At 40.5% G+C, this 16,565-nt stretch overlaps 1 protein-coding gene across 4 annotated transcripts in view; it reads left to right on the top strand.

Annotated features, from left to right (window-relative positions):
• The window catches only part of LOC137950873 (uncharacterized), a 125,189-nt gene that overhangs the window by 95,268 nt on the left and 13,356 nt on the right, over positions 1–16,565 (top strand). For all 4 annotated transcript variants that reach the window (XM_068797529.1, XM_068797530.1, XM_068797531.1 and 1 more), the window contains 5 exons: positions 24–380; positions 991–1,092; positions 1,251–1,394; positions 8,041–8,129; positions 15,149–15,231. In XM_068797529.1, coding sequence (XP_068653630.1) covers positions 24–380; positions 991–1,092; positions 1,251–1,394; positions 8,041–8,129; positions 15,149–15,231 — 775 coding nt within the window. The remainder of the gene's footprint in view (positions 1–23; positions 381–990; positions 1,093–1,250; positions 1,395–8,040; positions 8,130–15,148; positions 15,232–16,565) is intronic.

Genomic DNA, 16,565 nt, shown 5'->3' with positions numbered 1-16,565 from the left:
TGTTTTTAACTCTCACTATGCAGTTTGCACGCCAGCAAGTTCTTGGATTTATGTTCCGGCATGGCCACTACAATGATGCATGCATGCTGTTCTTTCCATCAAATGGAGCCCCTTCCCTACCTCAACCATCTTCACATGGGACAGTCACATCCTCTTCTTCTCCCCAGCGATCTGATCCGTTGGCAACTGACTACGGAACCATAGATGACTTGTGTGAACACTGCATTGGTTATGGTGCAGTACCCGTTCTTGAGAATGTAATCTCGTCAAGACTTGCATCTCCGGACCCTATTGTGAATCAGTATACAACTGCTGCTCTGGCCCGAATATGTAACTACTGTGAAACCCATAGGCATTTCAATCACCTCTATAAGTTTCAGGTACTGAATAACCTCTTTTAATAATGTTCTCATATTTCATGAGGCCCTTCACAGATAAGCTTCTTGTAGTTGATTTCTGGACATATTTGGCTTATTTGAAGCACAGTAATCTTTTTTTTTTTGGGTAGTTTTCAAATATGTCCTTGTTAGATGCCACATTTCCAAATTTGATCATGTAATTGGGATCTAAAGGGCAAATATGACCTAGTTGGTTTGTATACTCTTAACGGAAAAAGAAATGACCATATTCCCTTATTTGAGAGAAAATTTTGAATATTTGACTGAGAGGGCCACTTCACCTTTGACCAGAAGCCCTCAGTCCCTTGCAAGGAGAAATGGGGAGGTGGGGTGGGCGGCCTGGTAGAAGTGGGCTGCCTCCTTTTGAAAAAAAGTTTTCAACAAAAATTTAAGAAAGGCAATTATACTGTAGATTTTAACAGATTCCATCAAGTTGTGTTGAATGTTATTGGAATTAGACCATATCTGGAAATACATCACCTAAGTGGCTGTATTGAATAAAGCATTTTAGAGTGCATAGTGTGAAATGATCTTTTTTTTCTAGAAGTTCTGGTAATTGTGGAAAATCTGACCCTACATATTTATGGTTTAGGTTATCAAGAAGGATCATGTTGCTGCTGGACTTTGCTGCATTCAGTTATTCATGAATTCTTCTTCTCAGGAGGAAGCTATTAAGCATTTGGAACATGCAAAAGTAAGTTACCCAATTTAAATATTGTAGTTAGTTCATTTGTAGTCCTACTGCGTTCTCTTTTTGCTGTACAATAATACACATTTCTAGTTATCCATTGATCACATACATTCTCTTGAATGGAACATTGCTGGTCTTTTACACTTCTAGACCTGTGACAGATGCATTTTGAAGAAGGATTATCTGCTCGGCATAGAGCTGGAGATACATTGAAGCTTTCATCCAAATCAATTCGTGGAAAGAGTGCCTCAGAGAAACTTACCGAAGAGGGACTTGTAAAATTCTCTGCTCGTGTAGCCATACAGGTATTTTAGTGCCTTCTACAGATTAACATCCCTGGAGTTGATTAGTATGTCGTTACTCCAATTTGCTGATGAAACTGTGTGATGGCCCTTTAATTACCTGCAAAGCTCAGGTTAACACTATTCCACATGCATTAAAAAAATCCCCTCCTATGGTTAATGCTAAACCAAACAAATAGGAGGAAACAGGAAATAATGAATAGCACAATAAAAAACCTAACTTTTGGGCTATACTGCTTTTAGACAAGTACCTTTTAGTACTCTCTCTTAAGATGGATCATGCACATACCTACTGAACAGGAGCAATGCCCTGTAAAACACAATGGCAAGTTGGAGTTGGAGTAAATGTTGTCATTTTTTATCCGAGAAAGCAATAATTAATTGATATTGTAAAATTGTAGTTAAGTCAATCATTTAATGAAAACAGAGTGAAGCAGATCAAAGTGTTTGTGTAAGCGAAAGAGAGGAGATTAAGGTGAAAGATTGACCCGTCTCCATTTTCTTCATTAACTTGGTGAGAACTAAAAAAAGGACCAAATGACTCCTAATATTAATATGTACTAGGTCTTATAATCAGTCAGTGACCAAAATAGTAATTTTGCTCCTTTGAGCCTTTTAATATAACTCAGCACTATTTCAAAAAAAAAGTCAGTGACCAAAATACACCCACCTTCAAGATTCTTAAAATTAAATTTCTATCAATACTCCACAACTCTTCATAGACTAAAAATTTATGTACTTGCAATGAAGAAAATAGGCAAATTGGGTGAAGAAAGAGTCAGAAAAGAATTAACTCACATTGAAATTCTGGAAGGGGATATTTTAGAGTTTCCTCTTCTTCTATTTATAACATAAAACAATGATAAAAGACATTAATGTCCCTATTCCCTTTACACCTTTGGAAATAAAATTCTATAGAAAACACTTTCTTAGAAATCTATGTAAACTCAAATTATATTTTGAAACACTCCTCAAACTGGAGTTTAGAACTTCAGCTTGGTACATTGCATATAGATAAAAATAAATAAGAAAGAAGAAAAATGTTTTCCACTTGATTCTTCCATGGCTTACAACTCTTCAACTTCAGCTCGTTCTAACTCAACTTGTTAACCAATTGGCCCTTCACACAAGTTCTTCATCTTTCATTCTCCCCGTTCTTGGATGTTTTAAAAAACTTATCTCTAGTCACTGACTGTGATAAAAGAAAAAAATTGAGCACCACTTGTGGAGTTCTTCATTTTAGGCTCTTCAAAATATCTCCTTTCTCTTTACTTCTACTTCTTCCCCTCAAGCTAGGGATTCATGACACGAAGAGACCCAACTTGTGATAAAAGAAAAAAATTGAGCACCAGTGGAGTTCTTCATTTTAGGCTCTTCAAAATATATCCTTTCTCTGTACTTCTACTTCTTCCCCTCAAGCTAGGGATTCATGACACGAAGAGACCCAACTTGCCCATAATGTATATGAGAGAAGAAACATCACTCTTAGCCAGACAACAAATCCCATCCTCCAACAAATAAGTGGATCATCATCTACCAAGCACTGACACAATAACTCAACCCCTTGCAGTGACAAAAACCAAAGCCAAGGAAGAAGACTATGCTCATCAATTTTGCTTAGATGTACTCTTTCTAAGCAGCAAAAAAACACGTGTGAACCCTTCAATTCAGAGAAAACTTGTCACAAAGGGCTTCCATGAGTACCACTAGAGGTCTCACAACCTACACGTGAACATGAACTCATCCCATATACATATGCATGGACTACAAGAGAGGTATTGATTAGGATGAATAATGCACCGCACTTGGAAAAATTAACTGAGATCACATCCTTGCAAGTAATAATGACATTAGAATTCTACTTATCCAAGACAAGAAAGAGAAGATAAGATAGACCACTAAGTTACTATTTGTTGCTGCCTCCAACATACTTGACACGATAGCAGAGAGAGTCCTAGCATAATGCACTAAGTTCTCACCTCCAGCGGCAAGTGATTTGAATTGAATTCTCCAGCAAGCATCTGCTGTTTGAAACAAGCTGAGGTGACAAAACCCTGAAAACAAATTGACATCAGATTATTTGATAATAGAAGCAACGAAAAGCAGCCATTCTGGTACACACGAGCAGGATACTAAGGTGCTGGAAGATCAATCCATGACTTGTGGGGCCAGTGTAAGATTTTCAATAGTTTCAAGATTGCAACAACAACCAGTAGTCGCGTGAAACAAATAAACATGTAGCAGCAAATGTAAGGAAAATAGACACGTTAATGAAACTGTGATTATGTTGGTAGAGACTCAAGCACAGAGACAGCTGTGAAACAAAACAAGAAACTAAATTATGTAGAGCTCAAGCACAAAGACAACCGTGAATCAAATCAGGAAACTTTCCTGAAACAAAAGCAACGTAAACTCCAATGAAAAAATACTCTTGTAAAAAGGACTCATTTTAGTAGAGACTTGCACTAGATTTTGAATGTAAATATGAGGTTTGGGCAAAGAAAAAAAAGCACCTCAAAAAAAGAATGAAAAGTTGGGCTTAAAAACTTGGAATGCTGCATGCAACAACCTTTCTGCATGACCTTTGGTTTCTCTCTAAAAAAATCAGATTGAGAAACCATTTCTTGGGATGGAAAATAGATTCACAGATCTTTTTTTTGTTTTGTTTTTTTGAGAAAGTGATAATTTTATTAGCCAAAGAAGCAAAACAACAAACTAGGGAAGCACACCCCTTGCAACAAGGGATTGGAGGGAGACTCCATACTTAGTTACAGAATTAGCAAATCTAGTAACATGGAACCAAATACAAGTAATGTGGGGGAGAATGTCTAAAACAGAGTAATAAACATCCTAATGACACCATGGTGGAGAGGAGGGAGAGGAGAACTATCCAAAAATAGCCATAGAGCCTCCCTCAACGTGGAGCGGACCAGAGAGATGCTCGCGGAAAATGGTGAGACCTTTTGAGGAGGGCTTGAAGCTCAGCTAAAGTGGAATCTGAAATACCCATAGGCCTAGAATAGGACATGAGCTGGTTGCCAATAGAATCATGAAAGACACCACCAAAGCTTGCTATGTTAGGATTGCTGAGGGAGCTACCATTGAAATTCAGCTTGGTGAGGCCCAATTGAGGAGGCTGCCATTCTTGCATAAAGGTTTCGTCGGGTAGCCCATGTGAGCAATGGCACTCCAATTGTCCCTGAGTGAGTGCCCTGATAGAGAGGAAAACTCCTTTCTAGAATGAAGCCATGAGGAGATGAGGCCAATGATGGGGGAGGTGACCCAATCCTGGGAGAGATGTTTGGCGCTGAAGCGCCTATTATTGTGCTCCATCCAGATACCCCAGGGGATGATGGCAACACAAGCTGAAATGATCATATTGCCCAATTTGGGGAAGGAAACCCCAAGGAGCAAACAGCCGATCGAGAAGAGATCTCTCAACATACATAATTGAAGGCCAATCCGACTAAGAATGCTCATCCAAACCAACCAAGAGAAGGGGCAAGAAACTAGGAGGTGGATGATAGTCTCCTTATCAAGGCCACAAAGAGGGAAAGAAGCGCGCACACTATGATTACCACGACAACAACAGTGAGGATTTTATTAAGCCCGACACTCCACAGGATGAATTTACCCTTGGGGGGAGGGCATCCGCATCATCAAGACCACGACGGAGGCGGAGGTCCCAAGCATCTGATATCCAAGCATCAACAACCGAGAGACAACACTAGGTGGAGGCTCACCATACATTACTGAAGGAGGTCTACAATGGCCTAGAGCTAACCCACCAATCCTTCCAAAAGCGAATTGAGTGACCGTTACCAATGTGGAATCGAATGACCGAACAAAATAACGGGAGAAGGAGATAGATAGCTCTCTAGATTGGAGAGAGGGCATATCTCCTTCCTCCCGAGGTCCACCGGGGCTCTTGCTAGTTTAGCTTGAAAGTCACCATTGGTCTCCAAAGGTTATTGCTAGCAGTGCTGAATTTCCAAATCCACTTGAGGAGGAGGGCCATGTTCATATCCTTGGTGAGTCGAATACCCAAACCTCCTCTAGATTTGGAAGTGCAAAAATTTTGTGTTGGTATCCCCTTCCATCAACCAATGGAAACGGGCATGATGCTTCCACCGCACTTTCTCCAAGTGAAAAATAGCTTGGATGCGGATCTGAAGGTCAATTCGAGAAGCAAAATTCAGCATTCGAGAGGTACCTTTGTTCATCAGTCTAGTCCAAGATATCGATCTGGGAAAGGAGGGAGTCTTTCTCAGCACGAAGAGAGGAGATCAGATTAGAAGCCCAGGTTTTCAATTTGACTTTGAGGAGTTTCAACTTCTGAGGGAGGAACCAGTCAGATCTACCATCAACATTAAAGCTTGACCACCACTCTGCCAAAAGGCAATCAAATCAACATCCAACAATCACTAGTTTTCAAAATGAAATGGAGCCGGTCCCCATCTTCCAAAAGAGGTGGACAAGAGGATTGACCAATAATCAGATCCCACATGGTTAAGGACCTTGCCCGATGCATTGTTGTAAAGCTGAAGCCAATCCGTACTTGCGAGAAACTGGTCAAGCTTTGAGAGTATGGGTTGCCTCTACCCATTCAACCAAGTGAATGTCTTTCTTGACATCGGAATCTCCAAAAGTGTACAACTTCCAATGAAATCCATAAAGCTTGGCATGGAAGAAGAGATACAGGTGGTTGGAGGGGATTTCTCATTACAAAATCTGATTGCGTTGAAATGCCCCGCAGTTAGCCTTGACCAGAGTTGAAGAAGATCATGTAGCTCTTCCCAAAAGGAATTGCGCTGACGATATCTGGTAGGGCCATAGACCACAGCCAGCCCCCGGATGCCACCCGAGCAATAATCACAAAACCTGCTTTAGGTACCACAGTCTTCTCAGCCATCATAATACGGTTAAAGGTGGTAGAAAGAGTAGGTATCTCATCATAGGCTAATACTTGGGCCTTTATCATATCAAATTCAGCGCCTAACCCATCAAGAAATTTTGCAGCCAATGGCTGATTTTGTTGTTTCCTCAATTCCTTTTGATCTCCTGCCAATATACCAAGGAATGCATTGTTGTACTTTGTGATGGTTTTATGTTCTCTTTTTAACCCAAAGAAATTAGTATATAGCTCATAAACTCGAGAAAGATAACTCTCCTGAGTGTATAGAGACTCGAGGGCCTTTGTTGTCTCACAGTTCTTCACTTGATTTCTCAATGTAGAATCAATGCTATTGACAATCCAGGTCTTAACCTGGCTGTCTTCCAATCATCATCTGTAGGAACCAAAGGATCATTTCTAATAAATTGTCTTCTTTCTACCCGTCTGACAGATTTAGCCCAATTAAGATAATTAGACCCTATTAGTTTCTCAGATGTAATCACAATTATATCATGTATTCTCTCTAGATAGAGTGTAAACTTTTCCTGACTCAGCTATATTATTTATGTAGAATCAAAGAATAACCAATTAACACTTCCAAAAAATTTCCAAATATATTACCAGAGTGGGCCCCACCTTGCAGAATTAGGGTTAGGGCAAAAGATAGGATGTGCGCACTTCGATAGTTCAAGAAACCGACACAATGCTTCAATTCAATTAGAATAATATAAATTACCCCTCAATTAGAGCTGACATAAGCCAAATTTGGGATGATTCAAGCACAATAACAGGGATGGGTGATGCACATTCCAAGAATCTTCAATAGAGACCCACTTAGGTCAATTAAATCATAGAAGATCACTTGGTAATCAATAGAAACCATTAACCCTAAGGTTATGGCAGAGAAAAAGAGATGGTTTTGTGCCCTTCTTCTAGGAGGTCGTCATCTTCAAATCTGATGGAAAACTGTAGTAAGGTGCTCCTAGATGTGATCTACTACTCTGAATCCATGTAAAATTTGAGGTCTTAGGTGGTTGAAGGAGAGAGAAGTGTGAAGGAGAGGAGAGGGATTGAGAAAAGCTCCAAAAGAGAGCTTGGAGGGGTCGTGCACGACCCCCAGCTCTATTTAATGATTAGTGTTTGAGAAAAATTACAAGAATACCCCTATACAGACAATAATGCTTATTCTCCTTATATCTCGCTAAGTATGTATCCTATAGACATGAAAATTAAACCATAGACATAATTCAATGCATAGAACAAGATTACATATACAAATAAAACTGCAAAAGTAGTGAAATGACATTGAATGTTGTAAAGACAGTTAAAATTCATGATGTTTTTCTTTTTATTATAATGTATAATTTGGACTATTTTGTGGTTTTTTCATTGCTTGTGGAAAAAATAAAGGTTTAAAGCAAGCCTAATAATGGAACTTGCCTTTGATCTTGTATCGTATCCATACAGGGCTGCATTCTATTCCATAATCATGTGTTAAAGCTTGTTTCATCCTTGTGTTCTTAATCCCCTCGACAAATAGTAGTTGGCTCAACCATAAGGACATTGCCAATAACTTGAACTGAAGTCCAATAGTTCTTGGTGATGCCTTTCTTGGGTATGCTTTACCATAGTGAGAACCCCAAGCATACAAAACCTTATCTGAGAATAAAAAACTGATCGTTGTTTTACATTGTTTGATTCTTCTGTTTTTCACCTTTGTATGTTTTTAAACCTTCTGACCTATGTCTTATGCAGATTGAAGTTGTGAGATCATTCAATGATGCTGATGGGCTTCAGTGGAAGCATTCTCTATTTGGAAACCCAAATGACCCTGAAACTTTCAGGTTTGTTTTCTCATTTATTTGAACATCTATTCACTTCTTGAAAACTGGGGCTATTAATTGCTTTAAAAAAAAAAGAATAACAGGAAGAAATTAAGGCTGTTAATAGTTTTCGCCCAAAGTGAAATTTCATTTCTTATCATTTATTATTTTATACACCAATAGAAATTTCGAACTTCAAATCAGATGAAAAGAAATCGAGTTTGGAGAGCAAGTAGTTTTTGTACAATGAGCATTTTCATAGAATTGAGCGTTCAAATCCTTCTTTGCTCTTTGCAGTTTTTTAATATAACTCAGCACTATTTCAAAAAAAAAAAATCCTTCTTTGCTTGTGTGTTCTCTTATTGCCATTAGCTGATTTCCCAAAGGAGGATTTTCAAAGGGAAGTTAAGGACAAGTTTTAGGATTACCAATTCACTTTGATACATTCAAAAGAAGCTCAGAACCTGAGCTCATTGTCAAATTGGATTCAAGAAAGTTTTGATAGGGTGAATTGGCAGCATCTTGACGAAGTTATGATGCGTATGTGTTTTGGAAATAGATTGAGAAGATGGATTCTAAGATGTCTCATTGGCTACTTATTCCATCCTTATAAACAGAAGTTGGTGCAGCTATTTCAAAGGATCCAGAGGCATAAGACAAGGAGACACAATCTCCCTTCTCCTATTCAACACTGTGGCAGAGAGCCTTGTGGGGCTTCTTTACTGAGCACGATAGGTCGTCTGGCTGCACCAGGGACAGACATTTTCTCCCTGGATGTCTCCATCATCCAATTTGCTAACAACACCATCATATTTGTCAATGGAACCTAGGATCAAATCCTCAACCTCACGGTAATCCATCTCAGGTTAGAAAGTGAATTGGCACAAATCAACCCTCTATGGCTTCAATTTTGGACAATAGAACTTAGAATCCTTGGCCTCCATCCTCCGATACCAAGCAGGCTGCTTTCCAGCCTCTTACATTGGCCTACCTCTCCTCAAGGCCAGAGAAAATCCTTCAGAATCCGGTACTAGAAAGACTTGAAAAAAGGCTATCAACGTGGAAAGGGAGACTTCTCACCAAATTTGGGAGGCTCACCCTCATCAGTTCATGCATTAGTGGCATAACATCATACTTCTTATCATTCCTCGACTGGCTGATGAGTGTAGCCGAGAAAATTGAAAAAATCATGAGGGACTTCCTTTGGAGAGGGTTGGAAGCAGGCTTTAAGCATCACTCGATTAAAAGATCAGACATTAAGCCAATCAAATCAATGAATCAAGCTTTATTTCCGAAATGGTGTTGAAAGATCAATAGATGCAGGGAAACCATATGGAGGCACTTTGTGGCCCACAAAATCAGATTAAGTGAGCACAAATGGTGGCTAGGGGAAAGCAACATAGCCTAACTTTCCCCTCTTTTGGTCTAATTTGCTTGGATTTTCCCAAAAATCGTTGTGGCTATGCACTTTCTAGTGGGGCAAGGCAACTAGGTTCAATTTTAGCACGACATTTGGGTTGGGTAGCAACCACTCAAGACACAATTCCCCAGCCTTTTCTGCTTAGCTAGGAAATCTAATAGAGTTATTGCTGAGGTCAACATCAATGACAACGAATCCAGCACAAATTGGGACCTGGGTCTTGTAGAGCTCTAAACGATGATGAAGCTGAAGCTGCCTCAAACCTCCTCTTTCAGCTTAGCAACCTTTACCTTCAAATGATTATGGATGACACTCCCACTTGGGCGCCTGAAGCTGAGATGGAATTCTCTGTTGCTAGTTGCTTTAAACTCCTCTCGGGTGGCAGCATAACAAGTAATCTTAATGTTGTCCAAGCTTCCCCCCTTTTGGTCCCTCACAAGATGAAATTATTTGTATGAAGTGCTCTAAAAGGAAATGTTTTGACTTTGGACAATTTGAGCAAAAGAGGCACTCCCTTGACCAACTTCTCTTGCCACCTGTGTGGTGCCAGTGACAAGACTATCAACCATATTCTAGTTCTTTGTCCCTTTGCTTCCTAAATCTTCTCAAAGATAAGTTGTTGTATCCAAGACTCATGGTCGAATCTTGTTTCTCAAGTTCTCGGCTTTCCCCTTCCCAAGCTTGGATATGATGAAGCCTGTCTTGCCTGCATTCTTTAGTTGACTTGGCTAGAGAAAAATCAGCAGCACTTCCAAGGGGAGCCCCTCCTTCCCAAGCTCGGTTTTTTTGCGCACTCAATGATGCATTATCACCTGGCTTTGCACCCTAAAGAAGTTTTAACTATTTGAAGCAGGCTGCATCAAATTCAGCATTGATCCCCCTTACAACCAGCTGCATCAAACTTAACTTTGATGGTAGTTCCTTTGAGAGCTCCAACCTGAACAATTTATGGTGTTTTTAAGGTCTACTTGAGGGGAGGAGCTCCTTTCTTATGCTGGTCCTTTGGGTTTCGCAAACTCAGTTTTTTCTGAGTTAGTAGCTCTTGTCCACAATCTCAAGATTTTCAAAGAAAGGTTTCAAGACACTGATGAGGAGTCAAGAAGCCTGACCTCTACTGAAATGGCTCAGCGCTATGCCCTCCAGGGGCAATTGCAAGCCTTCGCTCATTGCGATCTCGTGCATTGGAAGCAGTGGGCTCGGTTCAAGTGGCTTTTAGAGGGAGAGGCAAAAACTAATTTTTTTCATGCGATCACCACTACCAAGAGAAGAGCCAACCGTATAACATCGCTCTGCGTCAATGGCAAGGTTACCTCAGACAGATCCCTTATTTCTAACACTTTGGTGAGCTTTTTTGTAGGTCTTTACATAGAATGTCAAACAGTTCGACCTTTCTTTCAGAGGGTCAATCCTATGGTTATCCCTACTGCAGCCGCCAATCTTATTGAGCTCCCATTCTCCAACCGAGAAATTGAGAAAGCTGCTATGGGTCTCCCTTTGGACCGAACTCCGGGTCCGGACGGCTTCAATGGGGAATTTTACCGTCACTGTTGGCCCTTCATTGGTGAAGACATAGCCCATATTGGCACACTCGTTTTACCATTGTGGCATTGCCTACAAGAGTATAGGGGCTTCTTTCATTGCCCTTGTTCCCAAGAAAGGCGAGGCTGAGCTTCCTTCGGACTTTCGGCCTATTAGCCTCACCACCAGCACTTATAAGGTGATTGCCCGTCTCCGAGCATTCCTTCCGATTGCCATTCATTAGGGGCAGAATGATTTCATTAAAGGGAGTATTCTGGATTCAGCTATGGCTTGTCGTGAGCTCCTTCACCACTTCAAGACTTTGAAGCTCCCCAGGTCTATTCTCAAACTAGATTTTGAGAAGGCATTCGATAGAGTTAATTGGAAGCTATTGGATATTCTACTAGAAAAATGGGATTTGGTGACAAGTGACGGTTCTAGATTCAAAGTTGCATCTTCTCTGCCAGTTATTCGGTGCTTCTTAATGGAACAGTGTGCGGCTATTTTAAAGGAACTCGGGGCATCCGTCAGAGGACCCTTGGTCCCCCTTGCTTTTCAACGTGGTGGTGGAATATATTTCCTCCTTGATTTATGCGGCCAAGGGTTTAGGGTGGATCCTCCCCATGGCTGATTCTGAGGTATTTGATATTCCGATTCTTCAGTTTGCGGACGAGACCATTTGCTTTAGTGTGGGCACCATGGATCAGATCAAGAAAATGAGGGTTGTTCTCGACCAATTGCTTCTGGTGTCTTCACACCCTGGAATGCATTGTAAGCGCCTTCGGGACACTTCTTCTTTTAGAAGAAGTAACTTCTTTGCAATAAAAAATGGACTGTGTCAAAATCTTCATCTTTCCTGACCGGCCCCGATCGGGGATCTAATTCCTCACGATTGCCTCTGGAAATGTCTTTTTTTGGATCCAGCTCTCATCTTTGAATGCTTCAGCCCTTGGCAGTTCTACAACTTTGTCAATTCGCAAGCAAGAAACCAACTCAATGGATCCTACCTGGCCATTCACCACATCCATGTTCAAAGCCCTCACACAAGTCAAGACTGGCCATGGCCCCTACAACCAATCCCCTTCCACCCCCCTTTCCTCCCCAACCCAAATACAAATTTTGAAAAGCTGCACCTACCACCCTACTCTGACCACCGGGCCGAAACTCAACTTTTCAGAGAATCCCTGAACCTTCTGCACCACTAACTTAGCAGAACCAGACCAATCTCAACACCCTGAAACCCCCATCCAATGCCGCCACACCAACCCAGGACCCCCAGTAAAGCTCCTACGTTGACTATCCCTCCCTCCGAGGCCACGGACAGTCCCGGCGACAATCCGGAATTGCCAGTCAGCCAACTCGACAACTCCTGCCTCACACCATCAATGCCCCTTGTCTCCATGCAGACCCCTCAAGCAGCTTTCCCCCCAAGCCCTTAGCTTATGTGCCATTCCATCGCAACTACCTGCACTGCCCTCAACAAACTTGAAGCGTCTCTCAATACCTGGCAACAAGATACCACCCACCTCCGCCCCTTATTGTTAAGGATGCCCTGTCCCCTGGTTTGTAGCTTGTTGGTCTTCGTGCCCCTTAATGAAAAACTGCCCTTTATAAAAAAAAAAAAAGAGACAGGAAATGGCCTATCTAGACAGTCATCAATATTAAGATTCTTGTAAAAATATATGAAAGGTTATTAATCACCTCCCTATCAACAGACTGAACTCCATCAATAGTCAAACTGGAAATGGTGTTGACCCTTCTGTTCAACGATGCTATTGCATGAAAAAAACTCATATTAGCATCACTCTTTTATGCACTTAAATCAAGCCCCTTGCTTCTAGTAGAGCCTTTTGAGTAACAATATGTTGGAAGTCCTCCCGATGGAAATCTCTCACCAACATTTCAACATTTGAGAGTGTTCTACTTGTTTCCATATTGTCATTATCCTGAATGATTTAAGACAGCCTCCCCCCTTGGCGCCACTGGCCCATCACTAATAGTATTGCTAACATTGTATCTTTTTTGCATTGTAATTGAAATCTTATTCCTAGATCAGCCAACTCTTTGGCTGATAAATTGGCTAAATTCGGAACTTCCCAGCAATCTCTCATTGTATGGGAAGGATTCCCTCTTTTGTAATTTGCTCTTTTGAGCTTTTATCTTAATAAAAATCAGCATCATTTCAAAAAAAAAAAAAAATCCTGAATGATTTGAACGAGGAACTTCTTTGTCATTGAAACTAAATTTATTCGTGAGAACCCATTCGTTTATTCTGCTCTCCAGGTCTTTCAATTTTGTGGGAGAACCATATACTACTTGAACCTTGACCCAAGCAGCACATCCACCATTGTTCTAACAATTTGAGAAAGGAAAAGACCATTGGTCTATATAACGTTGAACCTCGGCCCCAGAAATAGGTCTGTGTAGAGCATGTAAAGAACCATATAGTAGCCAAGTGAATCTGTTTACCCAAGATCTCAGAAGCAAAGCCACTGAATAAAGACTCTAAAACTTGATATAAAGTCAAATAAAGCAGAATCCCATAGTAAGTAATAAAACGCCTCCAGCCGTACCAATAGAAGTGAGTCAGCCAATTGAGGATAAACCAGGCATCACATACTATGGCAGGGCTCATAGAATCAATTTTAGTTTCCTGTAGAAAGGCAACTAAAACCTTGATGGTTGCTCATATCTATTCTGATAACCCTTGTGTGAAAAAGCAATATATGGTTTCTTTTTTTTAAATGAAAAAAGAAGAGCAGCTCCAACATCAGCCCCGTTCTGTTAATACCTCTTGAGTATCAAGTGGATATCTGTGAAATCGGCCAAAGTTCTCGGTGAGCATCTGGTGAATAGGCTCCGCTCGCGTCTCAACCCTCGCACCAGAGCAAACCAGATGACCACTCGAAGGTTTCCTCCCTCACGGGGGCTGTATCTCTACAGAGAATGGCCCGGGGACTTTCCTTGGACTGATAAAGTCCAAACCACTTAGTCTTGCTGCTCTCGTGCAATATTTAGTATTGTAACTGTCAAATAAATCATTTCCTCATTAATATTTTGTATGTAATTTGATCCTCAATTAAAGATTTGGATCTAATTGGTATGCATTGGAGATACCTATCTTATGCAGCAGACAAAGCATTTATTTCATTTGAGACAAATTAACACCGTCATTTTGATCTGGTAATCTGTTCCTCAAATAGTATCTAAAGGTCCTCAAGGCTTCAATTTGAAACTTGGAGTGGACATAAAATTTCAGGTTTGCAACTCAAAAGTCATCTTTTCCAGTGATAATAATTGTATCTATGTAAAGCTATAAACAAGTAAAACTCAGAGAGGTAAAGTTATTCCTGTACCATTTACATACCTGATTACCTGGACATAAACATGTGGACGTGTGAATAAACAAGTGAACTCGAGGTTTCAAAACATGTAAAATCATTAAAAACTATATAAATTAACATAAATAATATTAAAAATCATGAAAATATGCTTTTTCTTTTTTTATTGCCTTTTGGCTTATAAGATTGTGCATATTTTCCAAAAAAGAGTAAACCGTAGAAAATAATCATTACCCTTATCTATTCAATTTAATAAACAGGGAGTGAATGAGTAATTTTACTTCAATGCTTATGTGGTAAGGAATTTTTGTTTCACATCCGTTTATAAACAGACATCTAGAACAGTAGAGTGTGTTATCAGGTAAAATGGCTACACCGCCATCCACATTGACTATCAAGATGATCATCCTTTCTAGGGTACAAGCAGTATTAAGGTAGGATAAACTTTTAGATTTCCTCTTTTTCTGTATAGCTTTGCCAAAGTCCTCAAGCAGCCTCTATATCCATACTACTTTGAAATCACTCGGAGGGAAGAAAAAGAGTTTATATATGGGTCTTGAAAAGTAAACTGAAAACCCTAAATGTAGAATTAGATCAATTCTGGATAGTGTTAAATATCAGAGGAATGGAGACGAAGAAAAAGAAAGTAATAATTAGGGGGGAAGAATTTACAGTAGAAGATGTGTGAGAGGAAGAAAAGAAAAAATGTGGAGGATATAAAGAGAGCTTTCTAACATGTTCTTTTTCCAATTGCTCTGCAGGAGACGCTGTGAGGTTGCAGAGACTCTTGCTGAGAAGAACTTTAACCTTGCTTTTCGAGTGATATATGAATTTAACCTTCCTGGTAAGAAGTTCCAGATGGACTGTTCTGTTTTATTTTATTTTTTAAAATAATGTTAGTTCTAGTTTTTTTTTTTAAAATGATGCTGATTTTTATTTAGACAAAAGCTCAAAAAGGCAAATTACAAAGGAGGGAAGCCTTCCCAAACAATGAGAGATTGCTGGGAAGTTCTGAATTTTGCCAATTTATCAGCCAAAGAGTTGGCTGATATAGGAATGAGATTCCAATTACAATGGATAAATGATATAATGTCAGCAATACAATCTGTGGTAGGCCAGTGGCGCCAAGGGGGGAAGTTGTCTTTGGAACACCAACTGATGACAATCTTCGAGTCTCCTTCAATGATTAACTTGCCATGGAAACGTTCCTTGAAAATTTGGAGGCCAAATAGAAGAGCACTAACTTCAGTAGTATTAGAATCAGCAATGCCCACCGGTTCAACATAAGAAAGAATAGAGTCTCCATTGTGACCTCTGAAAATACCACCTGCTCCAGCTGGCCCAGGACAGCCAATAGCTCAACCATCAAAATTGGGTTTGATGCAGTCACAAGGGGGAGGGTCCCAGATAGCCATAATCGGAGTCCTGCAGGGGCCAGTCATATGAGCGATCAAGCTCCAATTTTCCCAAAGGGAAACACCCGTTAGAGCGACAAATTCCTTCCTTGTATGAAGCCAGCTCGAGATAAGGCCAATGGCATGTGAACCGTGTTGTCCGGGGTGCAAGCTTTGGAGTTAAATCTCCGGTTATTTCGCTCGAGCCAATTGCACCATGGAACATGCGCAAGACAGGCCGAAAGTATTAACTTGCCCAGCCAAGGAAGTCGAATCCCTCTAACCATCTCAAAGGTGTCGAAGAGGTCCTGATGTAGCCCCATTGGGAGCCCAATCTTCTGAAAAATCTTCATCCAGACTTGCCAAGAAAATTCAGTGTAAGAGGACATGTTGGACTGTCTCATCGCACTCACCACAAAGGGGACAAGAAAGATCAGGGGCGGTGAAACCTCTTCTATGAAGGTTTTCAGAAGTAAGGATCTGTTTTCTAATGGCCGACCACATGAAAAATTTGATTTTGTTTGGCGCTGAGAGTTTCCAAGCCAGATTTGCCTTGTGCTCATGTATACTGTAGTCTTGCTTTTTGATATGAGAGTAAGCAGAAGCAATAGTGAATCGGCCATTAATGTTGGGCTTCCAAGTCAGTTTATCAATTGAATGCTCCCGAATAATAATACTAATGAGTCTGGTAAGGAGAGAGCAAAAAGCCAAAGATTCATTATCATTTAGTCCCCGATGGAACGGGAGACTCCACGACTGATCCCTCCAAGAATCAGCCACTGAG

The sequence above is a fragment of the Aristolochia californica genome, unplaced genomic scaffold (genome assembly GCF_029961685.1).
Source record: "Aristolochia californica isolate CCGP_79_NKW_82.1479 unplaced genomic scaffold, dmAriCali1.0.hap1 SCAF_14, whole genome shotgun sequence".
NCBI classification, from domain to species: Eukaryota; Viridiplantae; Streptophyta; class Magnoliopsida; order Piperales; family Aristolochiaceae; genus Aristolochia; species Aristolochia californica.
Note: the sequence above shows the minus strand (reverse complement) of the source record. Positions and strands in the feature narration are given on the sequence as shown.